General features: G+C 50.4%; 1 protein-coding gene across 6 annotated transcripts in view; it reads left to right on the top strand.

The window, feature by feature from the left end:
- Positions 1–18558, top strand: part of LOC144164202 (organic anion transporter 3-like) — a 121799-nt gene that overhangs the window by 46496 nt on the left and 56745 nt on the right. For all 6 annotated transcript variants that reach the window (XM_077694717.1, XM_077694715.1, XM_077694716.1 and 3 more), the window contains one exon: positions 12260–12483. In XM_077694717.1, the coding sequence (XP_077550843.1) occupies positions 12280–12483 (204 nt within the window). In that variant the 5' untranslated portion in view covers positions 12260–12279. The remainder of the gene's footprint in view (positions 1–12259; positions 12484–18558) is intronic.

Genomic DNA, 18558 nt, shown 5'->3' with positions numbered 1-18558 from the left:
CGTTGCTACGAATACATTTTGCTGCATATGCATACCATGCAATCACTTAAGCCATAATGCGAAACACACGGTCGAAACGCATTAAATCAATAACGCACGTATAAACAAACGTGTGCAGCTAATGTAGTCATTGGATTAATTGCCAGATGCTGTGCCGCGCATTTCATGCGTAATTCAAGAGGCAAAGACGACAATAAGAATGTAAAAAATAAATATTGCGCGTGTATGCTCACTTATATTTTAAAGCTACTGCTGCAACCGCATCCTGCAAATTCGTGTAAGAGTAGAAAAGCAAAAGGAGCAGCATGCAGGTCGTACCTTTCTTGCGCCCGGATCCAAAAGAATTTTTGCCGGCCTGGCGTGAAGAATTTTGACACCACTCAGAACAGCACGATCTGTGATGACTGCGCGAATCCATTCAATCGTCTCTTTCAACGAAACAAACTTTACGGTGGTAAAAACGGCCTTCGGAACACCGTAGATCGTAGCATACTTGTGGGCGCGACAAGAAACGCCCCTTTTCAGCGGAGCGAATTAGAAAGGCGAGGTTCCCGTTTTCCACTCCGGGTGGCGCTCGTATTTTCACAATCTCGAACTGCAACTTTTAAGTTCACTTGCACATTAAAAACTCCGTAATTAATAAGTAACCTGCTAATAAATATAAAATGCAACAACAACGTTCATTTATGCTCGTATGTAGTACAGCCCACAAACGTTAGGATCGCTGCAGTCACAGGACAGAAAAACGACGGAGTTGCATCCCCCTGCCAGCGGCTTTAGACGCTGCGCGCTTGCCCGCTTGTTCAGCCATCGCAGTTGAGCGCGCCAGCGGCCCAGCGAGCGCGCGTCGGCATTCAAAATGGCTGCCTCTAGCGCGAGCGGCGGTGCGTCGTCATCGCGTACGGATGCATCGGAAATGCGGCGACAAGCCGCACGAAGACCTGTGCCTACCGTCTGATGTCGGAGGAAGAAAAAGTGGGCCACGTGTTAAAAGGCATAGCCGACGATGCTTTTAACCTCCGGGTATACAAGAACTGCGATAAAGTTGACACCCTTATCGCCGAATGTCGTCGCTTTAAGCAGGTGAAAAGCCACCGAATCGCTCAGAAATTCACCCGGCTCCCTAACACGGCTGCGACCTGTTCCTGCAAAGATGACCTCCAGCCCACAGCAGGACAGCGCCCTTCCACCGGGACGGCTTCAACTCCGGAAAATAGCACGAGAATCGTACGTCGCGAGATTGAGGCAATGGCACCAACTTGCTTCCCGCACGCAGCACAGAACTCCTGCGCGGCCCCTGTACCTCTCATACAGGCAGTTGTGCGCGAAGAACCGCTGAACCTCGGGGTGCAGCCGATTTCTCCGTGAATCACTCATGTGTTTGTTATGGTCCTCCCGTCAGCACCTCTTGACGCGACAATATGCCGCCACGTTTCAAGAGTCGTCTCGTTGATGAATGGCGGACTCTTGATGACCGGCTGATCTGTTTCAACTGGAGACATGTAGGCCACGTCGCTCGATACTGCCAGAGCCGTTCATTTCCACCCCGCCAGAACAACTTCTACCGGTACCCTGACGACCCCCCTCGACGCTTCTACTCCCGCCGTGAGCCCCAGCCGAACACGGTCGATTCCGCCGACAATCGCTGGCCCGGTCGTTCCCCATCGCCGCAGCGTCGCCAGTCCCGTTCCCCACGCCGCGTTTCCTCGCCGACCCCGCCGACCAGCAACTCGAGACCCTCCCAGGAAATCTGGAGGATGCAGCCCCCGGAGGTGACGCTGCATTTTGCGGACGACCTGAAAATCCTCTAACACTGCGCGCCGAAAAAAACTTGTTGGAGGTTAAAGTTGATGGTGTCGATGTGAGTGCCCTCATTGGCACAGGGGCGCATGTATCGGTCATGAGTGCGAAGCTTCGGTGTCGCCTGCGAAAAGTTTTGACACCAACCCCTTCGTGTATCTGGGTTGCTGACGGAGAAACCCCAGCGGTCGCTGGTATGTGCACCGCGGCCGTCACAATCGCTGGCCATGACACAACATGTTCGCTGGCCATGTTCGCCGTTTTAGACCACTGCACCCATGACCTTATTCTAGGCCAAGATTTTTAAATGCGAATACATTTATTAGCCGGGGGTTGTCTTGTTCCGTTGGCCGGCGTGCGCCTGCATTCCTCCAGCGCGAGCGCACGTGAGCGCGCGCACGTGCGCTCGCGCCTCGTAATTCTGCCTTCGTCGTCGTCGTCGTCGTAAATGCGAATGCATTTCTGGACGCGGCTATAGAAAGTGTGCGCGTGCGCTCCTAACCCTCTGACTCCATAGTCTTGGTTGGCGACTACAACGTTGAGGTGCGCAAGAAGAGTGCCGAGTGGCTGGTCGAGTACATGCAGACCAGGCACTCTATTCATTGTCTCTCTGCCGGCTTCGACACGTGCCCCACTACCATTCACGCGAGTTGCATTGATCTGGTCTTTACGCGAAACTGTGACGCGCGTATGCTTCTCAAAGACCCTTTGACCGTGCACTTTAGCGATCACAAGGCAGTGATTGTGGCCGTCAGGTACAACGATAACGCAAACAGGTGCTGATGAATAAATGATTACGTTCGCACTCTCGTCATTAATTACGCCATTACTCGCAACACACTCATCGGTGCACCCAATGCATTCGCATTTCTGCACGATTCCCTTCGGGGAGGTGCGGGGGAATTTTTTTTTTGTCGGATCATTCAGCGCTAATCGATTGTTCTCTCGGCCTCGTCCACCTCAACCTTCCAGTGTCACCAATCACCATAAAAGAACCCTTGCTGCATCTGTGCTGTCTCGAAGATCGTTTACCGCCTCAAGCATTCACGTATGTCCCGCGGTCCCTCTCCTCCCCTGTACCGGTCGGGGATTACGTCGTCTCGCCAAACACAGCCGTTGCACTGGAGCGCGGGGTGAAACTACCACACACAGTTGTCAGAATCAAGGAAAGCAGAGAATCTCTTCCGTTTCTAAATTTCAGCTTTTCTGTGCAATCGCTGCCAAAAGGCATGGTGTTCTGGTGTTCTGTCCCCTTTAGGAGAGCACAACCTTTCTGGTTTAACTGCCGATTGTCAAAAACACCCCGCCAATAACTTTGCTTGCGCGCCCACACCGACCGAGCCGTACTCGACGATGTTGGCTCCCGATCTCCTCCCTGCCGAGTCCGATGAGCTCCGCCGCCTGCTGGCTTCCTGTTGGGACATTTTCGGTCTCAAAGATCGCCCTTTAGGCAAAGCTTCGTCGGTCACGCATCGAATCAATACAGAGAGCGCTAGCCCCATTCACAAACGCCCGTACAGAGTTTCCCACGCTGAGAGGCGAATAATACAACAAGAAGGGGATAAGACGCTGGCGAAGGATATCATTGAGCCTTCCTACAGCCCATGGGCTTCACCAGTGGTGCTAGTCAAGAAAAAAGATGGCACATGGTGGTTTTGCATGGACTATCGACACCTTAATGCCGTCACGAAGAAGGACGTTTATCCCCTTCCGCGGATAGACGACGCGCTTGACTTCCTCCACGGAGCCAAGTATTTTTCATCCATTGACCTTCGGTCGGGATATTGGCAAATTGCTGTGGATGAAATGGAGTGTGAGAAGACCGCCTTCGTAACACCTGATGGTCTTTATCAGTTCAAGGTGATGCCCTTTGGCCTCTGCAACGCTCCAGCAACATTTGAATTCATGGTGGACTCACTGCTCCAGGGCTTTAAGTGGTCCACATGCCTCTGTTATTTGGATGATGTTATCGCTTTCTCGCCTTCGTTTGCCACCCATCTCGAGTACCTTTCCGAGACTCTGGCACTTTTCCGACGGGCGGGTAATTCCACAAAATGTCATTTCGGCCGTAGACAAATCGCAAACCTGGGACACCTCGCGTCGACGCCAGGGGACCTCAACCCGACCCGAATAAAGTACGCGCAGTCCAGAACTTCCCGGAACAACGCTGAACAGAAGACGTTAGAAGCTTTTTAGGAGTCTGTTCATAGTTCGCCGCTTTATCAAGGACTTTGCGCACATTGCCCGAACCCTTGCCGGCCTGCTCCGATCAAGTGGCCGCTGTTACCACCCTAATTTCCATGCTCACCAATGCACCACTTCTGGCTCATTTTGATACTCATGCTCCCACAGAAGTACGCATGGTTGCCAGTGGAGTGGTTACGGTATCGGGGCGGTCTTGGCGCAACAACAAGGTGGACTGGAACGTGTTATCGCCTATGCTAGCCGCCTTCTTTCCACCCCAGAGCGCAACTACTCAATCACTGAAAGAGAATGTCTCGCTCTTGTGTGGTCAGTGACCAAGTTCCGTCCTTACCTGCACGGCCGCTCGTTTACGGTCGTGACAGACCGTCACGCACTGTGCTGGCTCTCTTCGCTAAAGGGCCCCGTAAGGCGGCTATAGGTCGGTGGGCATTGCGTCTGCAGGAGTATACATTTGATGTAAAATACAAATCTGGACGTTTGCATCAAGACGCTGATTGCCTGTACCGCCACTTTGTGACCCACCCGACGACAATGAAGATGACGGTGCAGCATTTCTATGCACTATATCTGGCCTTCATCACATTAAGGAAGAGCAGCGTAATGACCCGGCACTACGATAGAAAACCTTAACTCGGCCTCACCCGACACTTCAAGGGCAATATTTCTGCTCCGTGACAACATCCTATACCGTCCCAATGTCCGTCCCGACAGTCCTGAGCTGTTGCTTGTTGTTCCCAGGCACTTGTGATCCACTGTGCTCCAGCACCTTCACGACATGCCGACTGCTGGGAATATCAGGATCTCTCCCACTTATGATCGAGTCCGCCGTCGTTTCTTCTGGCCTGGCCTATACCATTCCGTACGCCTCTACGTCAGGGCTTGCGACCAGTGCCAACGCCGAAAAGCACCAACGTCGCTTCCAGCGGGCCAACTCTAGCCTCTTGACATCCCGGCAGAACCTTTCTTCCGTGTAGGTCTGGACCTGCTTGGCCCTTTTCCCTTGTCCTCATCGGGAAGCAAGTGGATGGTTGTCGGGACCGATTACGCCACGCGCTACGCAATCACGCGGGCTTTGCCGACCAGTTGTGGTCGATTTTCTGCTTCGAGATTCAATTCTCCAGCATGGGCGCCTCGGCAGTTGCTCACTGAGCGCGGACGTTATTTCCTCTCCCAAGTAATTCACGATATCCTTCGCTCATGCTCTGCTAAACATAAGCTATCTACAGCATATCACCCCCAAACTAACGGCCTTACGGAACGCCTCAATCGAACCCTGACATATATACTCTCTTGTTAAATTCCTGCCGATCATGGCGACTGGGACGTCATGCTGCCTTATGTGAATTTCGCTTATAATTAATCCCGGCATAATACCGCCGGATATTCACCATGCTACCTCCTATATGGCCGTGATCCTACTCTACCATTGCACGCACTCCTCCCCGCGTCGGGCGACCTACCACTACGGTGGTCGGTGTACTCCCGCGAAGCCATTACTCGCGCTGATAATGCGCGGCAGATAGCCCGCCACCGACTTTCGTTCTCGCAAGCAGTTCAGAAGACGATTTACGACCGCAAACCCCGCGTGGCCCGCTTTACACCGGCATCCCTTGTTCTTCTCTGGACACCTACCCGCTTTCTGAAAAATTGCTGCACCGATACTGTGGCCCGTATCGCGTACTGCGTCAAGTGACCGATGCCACGCATGAGATCTCCCCCGTTTCTCCACCCTCGTCGAGTCATGTACCGCCTAAGGACATTGGCCACGTCGTCCGGCTGAAGCCCTACCAACCGTCTCTCATGGATTCGCCGTCGCCGATCGTTCCGCCGGGGCAAATAGTAGACGACGAACGATGTCTGCACAATCAAAAACAGGACGTTCAGCGACGGGTGTTGGTAGAGGAAGACGGCGAGGTCTTTTGTGGGTGTTAGTGGCAGCCCAGCCTTTCCTCCTGTAAATAGTGTGAATACTTGAAATACCTCTTTCTCTACCGCATCCCCGCCTCGTAACAATATTGTCTGTTTCGCATTGCTGGGTCTTGTGGGAAACGAGAAGAACAGCGCGTTGTACGGAAGCGCTGGCATGCAGGCACCGCACTCCGCTGGAGGCGGCAGCCGATCGCCCAGCTAAAACTCTTTTAAATGCGAATGCATTTATTGGCCGGCGTGCGCCTGCATTCCTCCACAGCGAGCGCACGTGAGCGCGCGCACGTGTGCTCGCGCCTCGTAGTTCTGCCTTCGTCGTCGTCGTCGTCGTAAATGCGAATGCATTTCTTAGTCGGGGGCTCGAGACACCGTTGCCGCGCAGCTGGACGCGGTTATGGAAAGCGTGCGCGTGCGCTCCAAGCCCTCTGACCCCATAGTCTTGGTTGGCGACTTCAACGTTGACGTGCGCAAGAAGAGTGGCGAGTGGCTGGTCGAGTACATGCAGACCAGGCACTCTATGCATTGTCTCTCTGCCGGCTTCGACACGTGCCCCACTACCATTCACGCGAGTTGCATTGATCTGGTCTTTACGCGAAACTGTGTCACGCGCGTATGCTTCTCAAAGACCCTTTGACCGTGCACTTTAGCGATCACAAGGCAGTGATTGTGGCCGTCAGGTACAACGATAACACAAACAGGTGCTGATGAATAAATGATTACGTTCACACTCTCCTCATTAATTACGCCATTACTCGCAACACACTCATCGGTGCACCCAATGCATTCGCATTTCTGCACGATTCCCTTCGGGGAGGCGCGGGGGAATTTTTTGCGTGCGTCGTTCCGCTGGCTCTCCGCTCGTCCGCTCGTCCGCTCCGGTCCGCTGGCCGCTGGCCCGCTCTGCTAAAACTCTGTAGGAACCCCAACCTAGATGCCGGCAGCTTTGTTTGCCAGCTTTGCTACCAAGTGCGCACACGTTAACTATTCTGTCACTGCAGGTAAGAATGACCCTTTTGTCCCACTTTACTATTCCTTGTGCCGCTGCCGCACAAAGCTGTTCAATTTGCTTCGCTAACGGTGATTCGGGCAGCCGTGGTTTTGTGATCTGCGTCTACGATGATGATTATAACTGGTGGAGAAAAACAGAGCACTGCTAGTGGGGTGGCTTACCTCAAACGAGAGCTCGATATTGGCCCCAAAGAGATGATGGAAGAGTTCTGTACGTTTAGGCAAGCGTCAAGTATTGGAGTGGGTAATTGGAATAGGTGACTGAAGCTAACGACGACGTAACAGTTATGATTAAGGAAATTAGGGAAATAACAATCATTAATCGGGCGTGGTAAGAAGAGAACCGTAGGCTTACCCGGCTTGTAAAAGACCTCTAGACTAGCAGCTCAGAAGATCCAATATTTTGGAGTGAAAGGTGGTTGAGACGACGACGACGACCATAATGAAAATGGGAAATTGTTGGCTAGTCAGTATACATCGATATTATATTCCACAAACAGAGTCGAACGTGCGCCTTGTGCGCTGAGAAAAGCGCATTTGTTTTTTGCAAAGGCAAAAAAAAAAAAAAAAAAAGGAGCCACGAGAGCTGAACTTGATTTCAAGCGAAGCAGCTCAGGACTGTCGACGTGAATGAGCAGTTGATAGTTAAAAAACTGGTGGTCACCGACCCAAGGTTTACTAAAAGCGTAGGCTTACTAAGTTTACTAAAAGATTTACTAACCGACCAGACGAGATTTCGTCCAACCTTAAATTTCGAATGAGCAGTTGGCCAGGCGAAAGAAGCAAGTACTTTGTGCCATAACACAAACGAGAAAAGAATTTGGGTGATAGGATGCGTGGGCGAAACACAGCAAAATCTTCCCACCCAAAAAATACAAATTTTTCGGATTAGTGCCGTACTCAGCATTACGGCCGTAAGCGCTCTATACAGCATTACTACGGACGTATGAGTGGCTGTACTTCGCTGGATCGCCATTGCTGCTTCCCAACGGCAGTCAAATGTCCTCATCTTAATAAAAAAAGCTTATTATTCCGTCCAGTGAGCGCGCTTTTATCAGAAAATACGCGATACACTGTGAAACTATAATCTTAAAGTACTGGTGTCTCCTTTAATACCACTCTGATGTCCAAAACCTGATAAACTACGAATAATATTGCATTTTCTGTTTGAATTACCAATGTTTTGTTTGGAGTACCCCAAAGCTACGGGGCCGAGTCTTAATATTATTAGCCAGAATGATGAAAAATATGCAGAATGCTGAGAAACCTAACATTTCTAACATACATTTCGAAGTGTTAATGGTCGCAGGTGGTTCAAAAAGGTTTTCCCTTTGCTTATTGGCTACCAAATTCCGAATTGCACGCTTTGCTTGCTTTCTTGGGAACCTTTCTAGTTTTTCTGCAAATCAACAAATACTCGCTTTCTAAGGCAAAAGTCTATTGTGCCCAAATTTGAGAAAAACCGTCGTTGTCCGCTCAATAAAATCGCGGCCACTGTAAAAAGTAAATAGTAAACTCGTCGCGTACCTGCTCGCGTGGCTACAAATGGCGTCGACAGAGAGTAAGTCTTTGGGTTTCACTCTCACTTTCGAGGTCATTTAAAAGTTCTCTCTCTCTCTCGGACTCCGAGACCACGTGACTGCCCCTCTTATCCCATCCGCCCACCTCTCAGGCTGTTCGCCTCCTGTCTCGGTCCAGCAATTGCAATTTTCGGACCTCAATTTTTCAGTGATGGCGCGGAATCTGCTGTGACGTAGCGTTCGAGTCACAAATGCGAAGCTCGGACGCCCGGCTTGTCTGTATTTCGAGCTTAAAATGTTATTTTCATACGTGTTTCTTTAAATTCGCTTTCAGAAAGATTGAGCACACATCTACTTTTATTTGAAGGAACACTGCAAACACGAGTTACGCATTGGCGTTCTTCGGCGTATAAGCACAACATCATCTTTTTGATGAACAATGCCAAATATGGAGCATATTTCTACTTATTAGACTGAACGCTTCGCCCAACGCTTCGTCCAATAATTCCTTGAACTCTGGCCGGGCGGCTGAATCCAGGGACACACAAACCAAAAATTTCACGTTTGAGGCACCCAAGAAAAACCACCGTTTTCAAAAACAGATGGCTGGTCCGATCGGATTTGAACCCGGGTCTCCACTGTAGCAGCGCGACAGGCTAACACTGTTATCTCCGCACGTTATTTTTTGTTTATTGCCTAGATGAGGCGCAGCAACACATATTTAACACCCGCCACATCGACTGATTCAGAAAGAAAAAAAAACAAGAAAGAATGTAAATCGAAAGCTAAAAGTGGCCGCGTATCTGCTCCTTTCGTTGCAAATGTCGCCGAAAGACAGTAGTCGACTGGCGTCCCTGCCAAGTAAAGGCCTCGCTTCCCTTTCCCGCTCCCATCTCATGCTGTTCCTCTCCCGTCACGTTCGTCCCAAAGATAAGCACGCTAGAGGTTTGCTCAAGTCAATTTAAATTTAACGCGTTCCACTCCTCCAAGTCGGGTTCCTCGATGCCAGCGCTGCCGTACGGCGGAGACGTGCGTTAATCGAGGCACCCTACTACAACGTTTATAGAACCATGTTGCCTTATACCACTAGCGTGTCAAGCGGAATGTCGAACCTATCCAGTGGAAACACTGCAAATATCGCTTATGTATTGTTCTGTCTTATATTTGCGTAATGTCCTGTTCTTGTTCATTAATGTTGACAGGTATGAACATTAACACCGGACCTAGACGTTTAGATTTGGCTGCGGGTATACAAGGCTATTTGCGCAGCTTGTATTTCCCTTTTGCCGGGTGGCTGAATAGAGTCACAGACAGACAGACAGACATACGGACAGACCGAAATTTCTGCGTTGAAGTAGCCCAAAAAGGACTATCGTCTTTAAAAAGCAAAAAAGCGTATGGGATGGCCTGGGTTCGAGTGGGCGGTAAAGTTCTGTGAATTTTTATTGCAACTAATTCATTCAATACCTACAATATTTCGCCTAAATTGCGATATTGGAAAAAAAATTGTGTTAAATATTGTTCAAGTCTTTAGGAATTGGGATTTTGGGTTACAATTCATATGAGTTACCAAAACCGGCTACAGTTCCCTGACGTTAATGACATATAATGCTTGACCACATTTATTCTATATAGCTTTATTTCCAAGAAACCAACCCTAACTTCAATACAAGCACTCCAAAGTGATCAAGAACGGCATTACCTTTTCGGGTTTGCGTCCTGCGATATTGAAGTCTTGCTTTGATAAGATTGGCACTAGTTTTTCCAATCAGCTCGTAAGGTAAATCAGCTGGTAAATATGCCGCGTTACCAAATGACGTGATCTGTCCTAATGTTCAGTACCTTATTAAGCGGCTGAAGATGAACCCAGTCAAGTGCTCAAGAATAAAAAAAATTCCCCCGCATTTCCCCGAGGGGGAGAATGTGAAAGTGCGAATGCACGGTTGTCGGCCCGCTTGCGGCGCTTGCGCTCGGCCCCCGCAGCCCACCGCCTCGCCGCCTTCTCTTCCATCTCTTCCATCGGGTTTGTAGTATCACGTGTACACCACGCAGTTATCAAGCCGCTATAACGCCGCTGAGTCGCCAACGCACGCCGCTGACGACGTAGTTTGAATGCGTTAAAGATATAACACTGATATCAGCGTCGCGTCCGTGGCTTGGTCGGTAGAGCGTCGCGCTGCGGCCGCAAAGTCCTCGGATCGAAACCTGGCGCCGGATGCTGTTTCTTTCTTAAATATAGAGGAGCACTGCGGACGCCGACGCCGCCGACGCCGACGGTGGATGGTTTGGGGTCGCTTATAAAGTGCATTCGCACTTAAAAAAAGATGTCTCGCTGTGCTTCCGTTTGTGCCCCTATAATCCCATGGTTTGGGAGAATGTTGCCGGTCACTTTGGAGTGATGGTGGTTTTATCGGCGCCCAACAGACAGGGCAAGACTTGCGCAAGTGCAATCAGAATATTCAAAGAAGGCTTGCCGCGTGTCGCCAGGAAAGGTTGAGGGGTAAAGGAAGTGTTCCTTTGGTGTTGCGTAAAACAGGTGTCGTGTGCCCATCACCCTTTTAATGCGGATGTGCACATAGAACAAAACCTGCTTGTGCGTGAATATCTTGCTGTTAGAGCACAACCATTCCCTAAAAGGAAACAAGTACTCGCAACGTGACCCAACATTGCTTAAAATGCGGGTGCGTGGCCGTGCTTCGTGACACAGACGTATTGTGTGTGCACAGAGATCAGTTTACCGGAGAAATCATTCAGGCGTACAACAAACGAAGAAGTCGCGAGTGGTGTGCTTTCACATGATTGACAAGTGAGCGAGTTCTTATTTCGGGAACGCTCCTTTTCATTGAGAAAGCGCTTTATTATTCAGCAGCGCATGTGATTGGTTCTTGGCACGTCTTATTGGAAAAAATAACGGCGCCCTTGCCACGTTCGTATGACGTGCGGTCTTGTGTGCAAGGTGGTTGTGTTTCGTTTGTGGCAGTACTACTGATATTGAAGGGCGGCTCAGGGCTGTGATCTGCACACTTTCTTCTTCTTGTGTCCATGTCGAATTCGATCTACTTCAAGATGTTCAATTATCTGTAGCTGTATCAGCTCCCGCATGCTGTGTTGGATCGCCCCCTCCAAAAGAATAGAATTGCATTTAGGCTGCTTGCGACACAAGTTTAACAATACTCCAACAACTCCTGAACTTTATACACGAAACTAACTTGTTCGTGTTTCTGTAAGCGCCTACATCTATTATGCCGCAGGGCAAACTTTCGAGTTAAAAAAAAAACAATACTATCCCTACCCCGTTAAGTGTCACTTGCCCCAGATTGTAACAGAAGCATGTTCGTGGTAAAAGCGTGATAAACAGGAAGCAAGTAAATGGAAACACATTCCAACGGAGAGCAAATCCAGCGGGTGCACCGCCGCAAGACAGCGGTCTGATCTTACAAAGCCCATGCTGTTTCTTACTTAAACAACCGGGGTTATAAGCAGTCGTCCGTATACATCCTAAGGTAGTGCCGAACCCCAGTAAATGTTAGTCGAAGACTGACGCAATATATACAGACTAATATATAGCTCAAGGATACGGCCTCCGGTTGGCCAGCTGAAGTCCGCAACATGGTAAAGCAAATCCGTTCAAGTTCTGGCATTGGCGAGGTTAGGTCGGTAGTATTTTGTTCTTCGAAGGACGTGGGTGGTACGAGGGGCCAGACAACAGGGGTACCAAAGTTGCAAGCAGTATTGTGAAAACCTGCTCAGCGTGGTGTCGAGCTCCCTAACAAACTTCCCCTATGCAACTTTCTCGACAGGAGTGACGTCCATTGACGACATGCTGGACGTGGCGGACGTGGTCGGTCAGCTCGGCTGGTACCACCTGGCGCTGGGAGTGATGATAGTGATCCGCGCCTTCCCTTCCGCGTGGACGCTGCTCATCGGACCCTTCATCGCCCCCGAGGTGGAGCACTGGTGCGCCAAGCCACACTGGCTCAACGACAGCTTGACCGACGAGCAATGGAAAGAACGTTTCATTCCCGTGAGTGACCGAGCCAAGCAGGCCATTTTGGTAGCATTGGACGGGCACGACCGCTGGCTGAATTCTGTGAAGGGAACTCAGTGCTATATTCCGGCCATTTTACGAATAATTAATTTCTACAGTCGCTCTAGTCTAATTAGCAGAAAAGTGGAATAAACAGGACCATAAAAATGAAAGGAAAAGGTCGAGTGCTTACTATCAACGATAAAGGTGTACTCACGGCATCAATCGCAAGGAAACGGAGAAATAGTTGGAGGCCTTCTACGTTAACAGGATGCAGAATGCATGAATAAGCAAGCCATTCTTAGAGATTGGTATCTTTGAAAGGTATTTAAGTAGATAAGCCGAACCTGTTGCCCGATGGTTCACGCCTTTTATATGTTACAATGTTCTTTTAACTTTTCATTACTTTTCTCTCTTGGTCGTGTTTTTTTTTCGTTTCCCGCGTGCAGAGTGCTGTTGACTGGTAGCAAAAGTGCCCGACTTCCTGGATAAATTATTTCTTGGAAGACGGGGATCATGGTGTGTTTTCTTGCTTACTGTCATGTTCATTGCGCGAAACATACAGCGTGAATCTGTACCAGCTTGCTTAGACAGCCAATTTACTAATTTGCAGTATTTATTCCTCTAAATGGTAGATAAAGTACAGGTGGCCCAAAAGTAAAACGGAACGAGCGAGGTGCGGCCAAACTAAGTAAAACTGCATGCCGGCGTGCTGTATCGGTACAGGTGACGCAGAAAGAGAGGTGGCTTCAGCACACCCGGCGGGCTCATTTCGAGGTTCTGATGCCGGCCATATTGCCGGCTGGAAAGAGGCCGTCTTCCTATCATCACTGCGCGTCTGGAACGCTTTCGATGCTTTATGCAAGGATTTGCTTGCACGCATGCCGCGCAAAACGTATATGCGTGGACCGTATTTTGGACCTCTATATTTCTGGCTAATTCGCAATGTTCTTTGCGCATTGTTGTGAATTAGCCATCCGGACGCTGCCACCATTGTTGCGACTGGCCATCCGAGTGCACTCACCACTGTTGCGACGTTGCCTTGCTCCGTTCGCTATCGACGCGGCGCAGAGCAGCGCCATGAATCTCTCGAGCCGAAGAGAGGTTGAGGCAACATTTATATGCAGTATGTACAAGGGCAACAAAAGCGTTGCATGGCTCACACAAAGGCAACAGCACGTCTCCACTCGATGCCTCCGAAAAGTGCCACGCTCACTCTGCTTCCGGGTGGGTTTTATACCCCCGGGAGTCCGTTGTAGTCCCGAAAAGTTTGAATCGCTCCAAACAGTACTCTCGCAGCCGAATTTTGAAATCCAACGAATGGAGGCGAAGCGGTTGCGTCAGCCGAGCCGCCACGACGGGGAAAGGGAGGGCGGCACAGGCACCCTCTCCAGGCATGTAGCTGCGGGTCGGCCGCCGGCTGTTCGCACGATGCATGATTCAACCGAGCCGCCACGACGTTGGTTGTGAGGTTTAACGCGCCGGCGCAACGCAGGCGATGAGGCGCGCCGTAGTGGATGGCTGCGGATTAATTTTGACCACCTGGGGATCTTTAACGTGCGCCCAAAGCTCGTACACACGGACGTTTTTTGCTTTTCGCCTTCATGAGAAAAGCGGCCGGCGCGGCCGAGAATCGAACCCGCGACCTCGTGCTCCGCAGCACAACGCCTTAGCCACTGAGCCACCACGGCGGGTACGACGGGAAAAGGAGAGGCGACTCTGCGGCGATGCAAGTTTGGTCCTATCGGCCGCAGGCGGTTTGGTCGAGGCGCGAATCAGCCCCGCTGTCGGCGCATCGCCCGGTGCAGCGAATTAGGGCTGGGATCTCGGCCAGAGCAATAGGCGAAACGGAAGCAATCAGTGTCGTGTGCACGTCTAGCTCTGACAGCATGCAGTATAATGTGAAGCTTCGCTTACAAAGATCATGGTAAAACCAACACATATTGCTGACAAAATATACTGATCACAGCGCCGAGCACACGAGGCGTAGAAGGCGAGTACATGAGAAAATAAGCAACGCCGCGACTGTGCACTTTAACTGAACGTGCAGTATATGTATTAACGACTATCGCTTCGCTAAACAATTCTATTTTAGCTTACTTGTATATATCTTGAAAATTTTCATTACGTTCACAAAAATAAGCATGTACAATGGACTACCGTTAATACGAGGCGCACGAGGGCCGCGGAACAATTCGAATTAGGCGAACTTCCAATAAAGGAAAAGCACAAAGCACCGTTGTTATTAGCTTGCAGCAAGTTTCGCTTCAAAATTTTTTTTCGGTGTACGTTAAAGATCTTCAGGTGGTGAAAGATTAATCCGGAGCCTTCCAGTACAGCGCGCCTCATCGCTTGTGTAGCGTGAGCGTTAAACCTCGTAATGAAATCAAATCAGACTTGATCATTTTGTTCAAATATCGAATTTTGTCACCAAGTCGGGAGTACGACCAGAGTTGCGGTGATAGTTTAGACATGGCGAAATCGGAGGATCAAGGGTCCAGCACAGCTCACGGGCCGCCGTGCGCAACAGAGCCTGGGAATCTCAAAAGAGAGATTTACGTAAGTCGGCGTGCCCCTCAGTCGGCCTGCCGCTTTATTAACGGTGCGCTAGCTCAGTTGCGATGGCGCCGAAGAAGTAGAGAGCACGGCGCTGTTCTGGTACTTGAAAAGTTTGAATTTTATTGAGAAATTACGGTCCCCTGATGTTTTTCTCCTTTTTGACATAACTTCCAAAGAAAACGATATAGTGGGTCCTGGCTTCGAATTACTGAGCTATTATTTCCACGCAAGCTTGCGGGAACTCGCACATCGCTTTTGAAGGATCACTGAAGTGAATTTGTCAAGCTCCCGTTTTTGCTTGTGCTTTGTAGACTGGCTCAAATGAACAGACTTTTCGCTAGTGACTGACCCGTTGGTACCTACGAGAACGGGCAACAGCGTGACCAGAGATACGTGCCCCGACCTCACGCTCATTCGAAACATTAACCAAGTTCGATGGTGTAACACTGGAGAGAACCTGGTCAGTGACCTCGACATATTCCTTGCGGTCGATTACAGTGCTTATGTCGGGGAAGCGAAACTCACAGACTGGAGCAAATTTCGAGAGCGTCGGGAGACTCAGTCTCCGAAAGAAATTGAAAGTATAGAGGAATGGACCAGCGAAGTCAGGGCGGACATTAAAGCCACGACGAAGAAGGTTCACTTCTAGACGCAAATACCGCACGTCGACCCCAGGCTACTCCACATGTGGGAGGCCCGCAGGATCTCATTCGTCGTCGGAAGCGACAGCGACATAACCGGAAATTCAAGAGACGCATTGCCTCGCTTACTGAAGAGGCGGCCCGGTACGCAGTGCAGCTCAGTCGAGAAAATTGGCTCTCGCTCTGTGACGAGTTAAGTGGGACCCTCAGTTCCTCCAAGACATGGAGGTTGTTGAGGTACCTTATAGACCCGACAAAAAGCAAGGGTGAGTCCGCCAGAGTAATGGCCACTGTTATGCACTCGTTCCCCGGTACGAAGGACGACCTCCTTCAAGAACTGCAAACAAGATATATACCAAAATCTTCCACTCCACCCTTCCCGAACTACACAGGACAGCCCAACCCCAATTTGGACAACGACATTCAAATCTTCGAGTTCAAGGCAGAACTTACAAAAATTCGCAGGAACACCACTCCCGGACCAGATCAAATAACAAACAAGGCATTGGCGAATCTTGGTACGTCCTCGGTGATTGCGCTAACTGCATTTATGAATACGTGTTGGAGGGACGGTACGCTCCCCGCGGAGTGGAAGACGGCCGAGGTCCGCTTAATTCCGAAAACGGGGAAAAAACCAGACATCGAAAACCTCCGCCCGATCTCCCTCACCTCTTGTGTGCGGAAGCTACTCGAGCATATCATCCTCGAAAGACTTCAATCTTACCTGGAAGAAACAAACAAGATGCCACCAACCATGTTTGGTTTCCTCCGTCACCTTTTAACCCAGGACATTCTCCTGCAGATAAAAGAAGATGTAATGGGCGAAGCCAATCGCCACACTCCGAAAGCCATCCTGGCCTTGGACCTGAAAGGGGCTTTCGATAACGTCACTCGCCAAGCGATTCTGACCAACCTGAACAGCCTTGACTGCGGAACACGGACTTACAATTACGTCCGAGATTTTTTATCAAATAGAAAGGCCATCATCAGGCTTGGTGACTTGTCCTCCGGTCCTATTGACGTTGGTGGCAGAGGCACACCACAAGGAGCGGTTTTATCTCCCCTACTTTTTAACATAGCCCTTATAGGCCTCCCTACCATCCTGGGGGCCATCCCGGATCTGCACCACGGCTTATATGCCGATGATATTACTGTGTGGATGGGCAAGGGTTCCGTAGGCGAGGTGCAGGACCGTCTCCAGCTGGTCGCTGATGCTGTGAGTGACTACTCAAGGAGGTGCAGGCTTTCCTGCTCACCACAAAAGTCCGAACTTCTAAATGGTCGTAAAGAGAAGAAGAAAAAAAGTCCAAGATCCGGGCATCCAGATCACCCTGGACGGCCATACCATCCTACCGTCACCTCACATCAAAGTCCTCGGTATGACTTTTCAAGAGGACAGTTCAAACACTATTCTTCTTAACCGGCTCAGTCACACAACGGGACAAATTACCCACATGCTCCGAAGAGTAACCACCAAAGCGAGGGGAATGAAGGAGGCGGACACTTTTCGTCTGGTAGAGAGAGAGAGAGAGAGTAAACTTTATTAAAGAAAAAGAGCCAAGTGGTTGGTTTCCTCAGTCCAGGACCCCGTTGGAGCGTCCAGCCGTCTCAGCCCGGTGAATCAGCCGAAGCTGTTCTTCGGCGCTCGAGCTGGCCAGTTCTCCTTCCCACTGCTCAACCGAGGGGTTAGAAATCGCGGAAACTGAGGGGTTGAGCTGGCACTCCCACACCATGTGGTATAGAGTGCAGGGTGCTTTGCAGAATTGACACTGCGGGTGGTATTGCGTAGGCCAGATAAAGTGCAGCTTGGTAGGATGGGGAAAGGTGTTTGTTTGCAGGAGACGCCAGTAGCGCTCCTCTTTCTTGCTGAGAGAGGGGTGTGCAGGGGGAAGCGTTAGCCGGGCTAGCCTGTAGTACTGCGTCACCTCCTGTAATGAAGTCAAGGGGATGGCCGTCTCTAGCCAACTCTCTCGCGGCGCTCGGCTGGTCAGACCTCGAGCAGTCTCGTGGGCAAAGACATTGCCACGGAGAGAAGTGTGAGCGGGTGTCCAGACAACCAATACCCTTTTCTTTGGAGGGTTCTGGCTTAAGATCTTCATTGCGGTGTGTGAGATGCGGCCTTGAAGGTAGCTCCTACACGCTGACTGAGAGTCCGTGATGACTACTTCCGCAGGTGTTTGCGTTATCGCCAGTGCTATAGCTACCTCTTCGGCCTGTAGCGTCGTTACTTTCGTGAGAGTGAGGCTCGTGACGTGGCTGTCTATCTTCGTTACGGTCGCCACCATGACTCCGCGTCTTGCATAATCTGCGGCGTCCGTGTAAAAAACATTTTCGTTGGAGCCATATTTTTTCTCCAGGGCTCTAACTCGCGCCTCTCTCCGTCCCTCGTGGAACTGCGGGTGCATGTTTCTTGGCAAGGGGGCCACTGTGATGTTACGGCGTAGTTCACCAGGGATATTTTCCGTCGATTCTAGAGGGCGATCAGGGATGTTCATGCCCAGTCTCAGTAGAATGGCCCTGCCCGCATCCGTCCTTGATAGCCGGTAGCGCTGACTGAGCAGGTGGCCCTCAATCAGCTCGTCCACAGTGTTGTGAAGCCCAAGCTTGAGGAGACACTCGTTGGAGGTGTAGGATGGCAAACCCAGCGCTTGTTTGTACACCTTTCGCAAGAGCGTATCCAACTTGTTCTTCTCAGTCTTCGTTAGTAGAGCATAGGGCGTAACATAGGTGAACCTTGAGACGACAAATGCCTGGACAAGTCGAAGTGTGTCAGCCTCCTTCATGCCTCTTCCTTTGACCGTGATCCGACGAAGCATGTGAGCAATCTGTCTACTCGTGCTTTCCAGCCTTCGTCATCTCACGCATTACCTAC

Source organism: Haemaphysalis longicornis, unplaced genomic scaffold (assembly GCF_048455015.1).
Source record: "Haemaphysalis longicornis isolate Haplotype H1 unplaced genomic scaffold, Haemaphysalis longicornis Haplotype H1 scaffold_13, whole genome shotgun sequence".
Lineage (NCBI taxonomy): Eukaryota > Metazoa > Arthropoda > Arachnida > Ixodida > Ixodidae > Haemaphysalis > Haemaphysalis longicornis.
The sequence above is the reverse complement of the archived record's forward strand: the minus strand, read 5'-3'. Positions and strand labels throughout refer to the sequence as shown.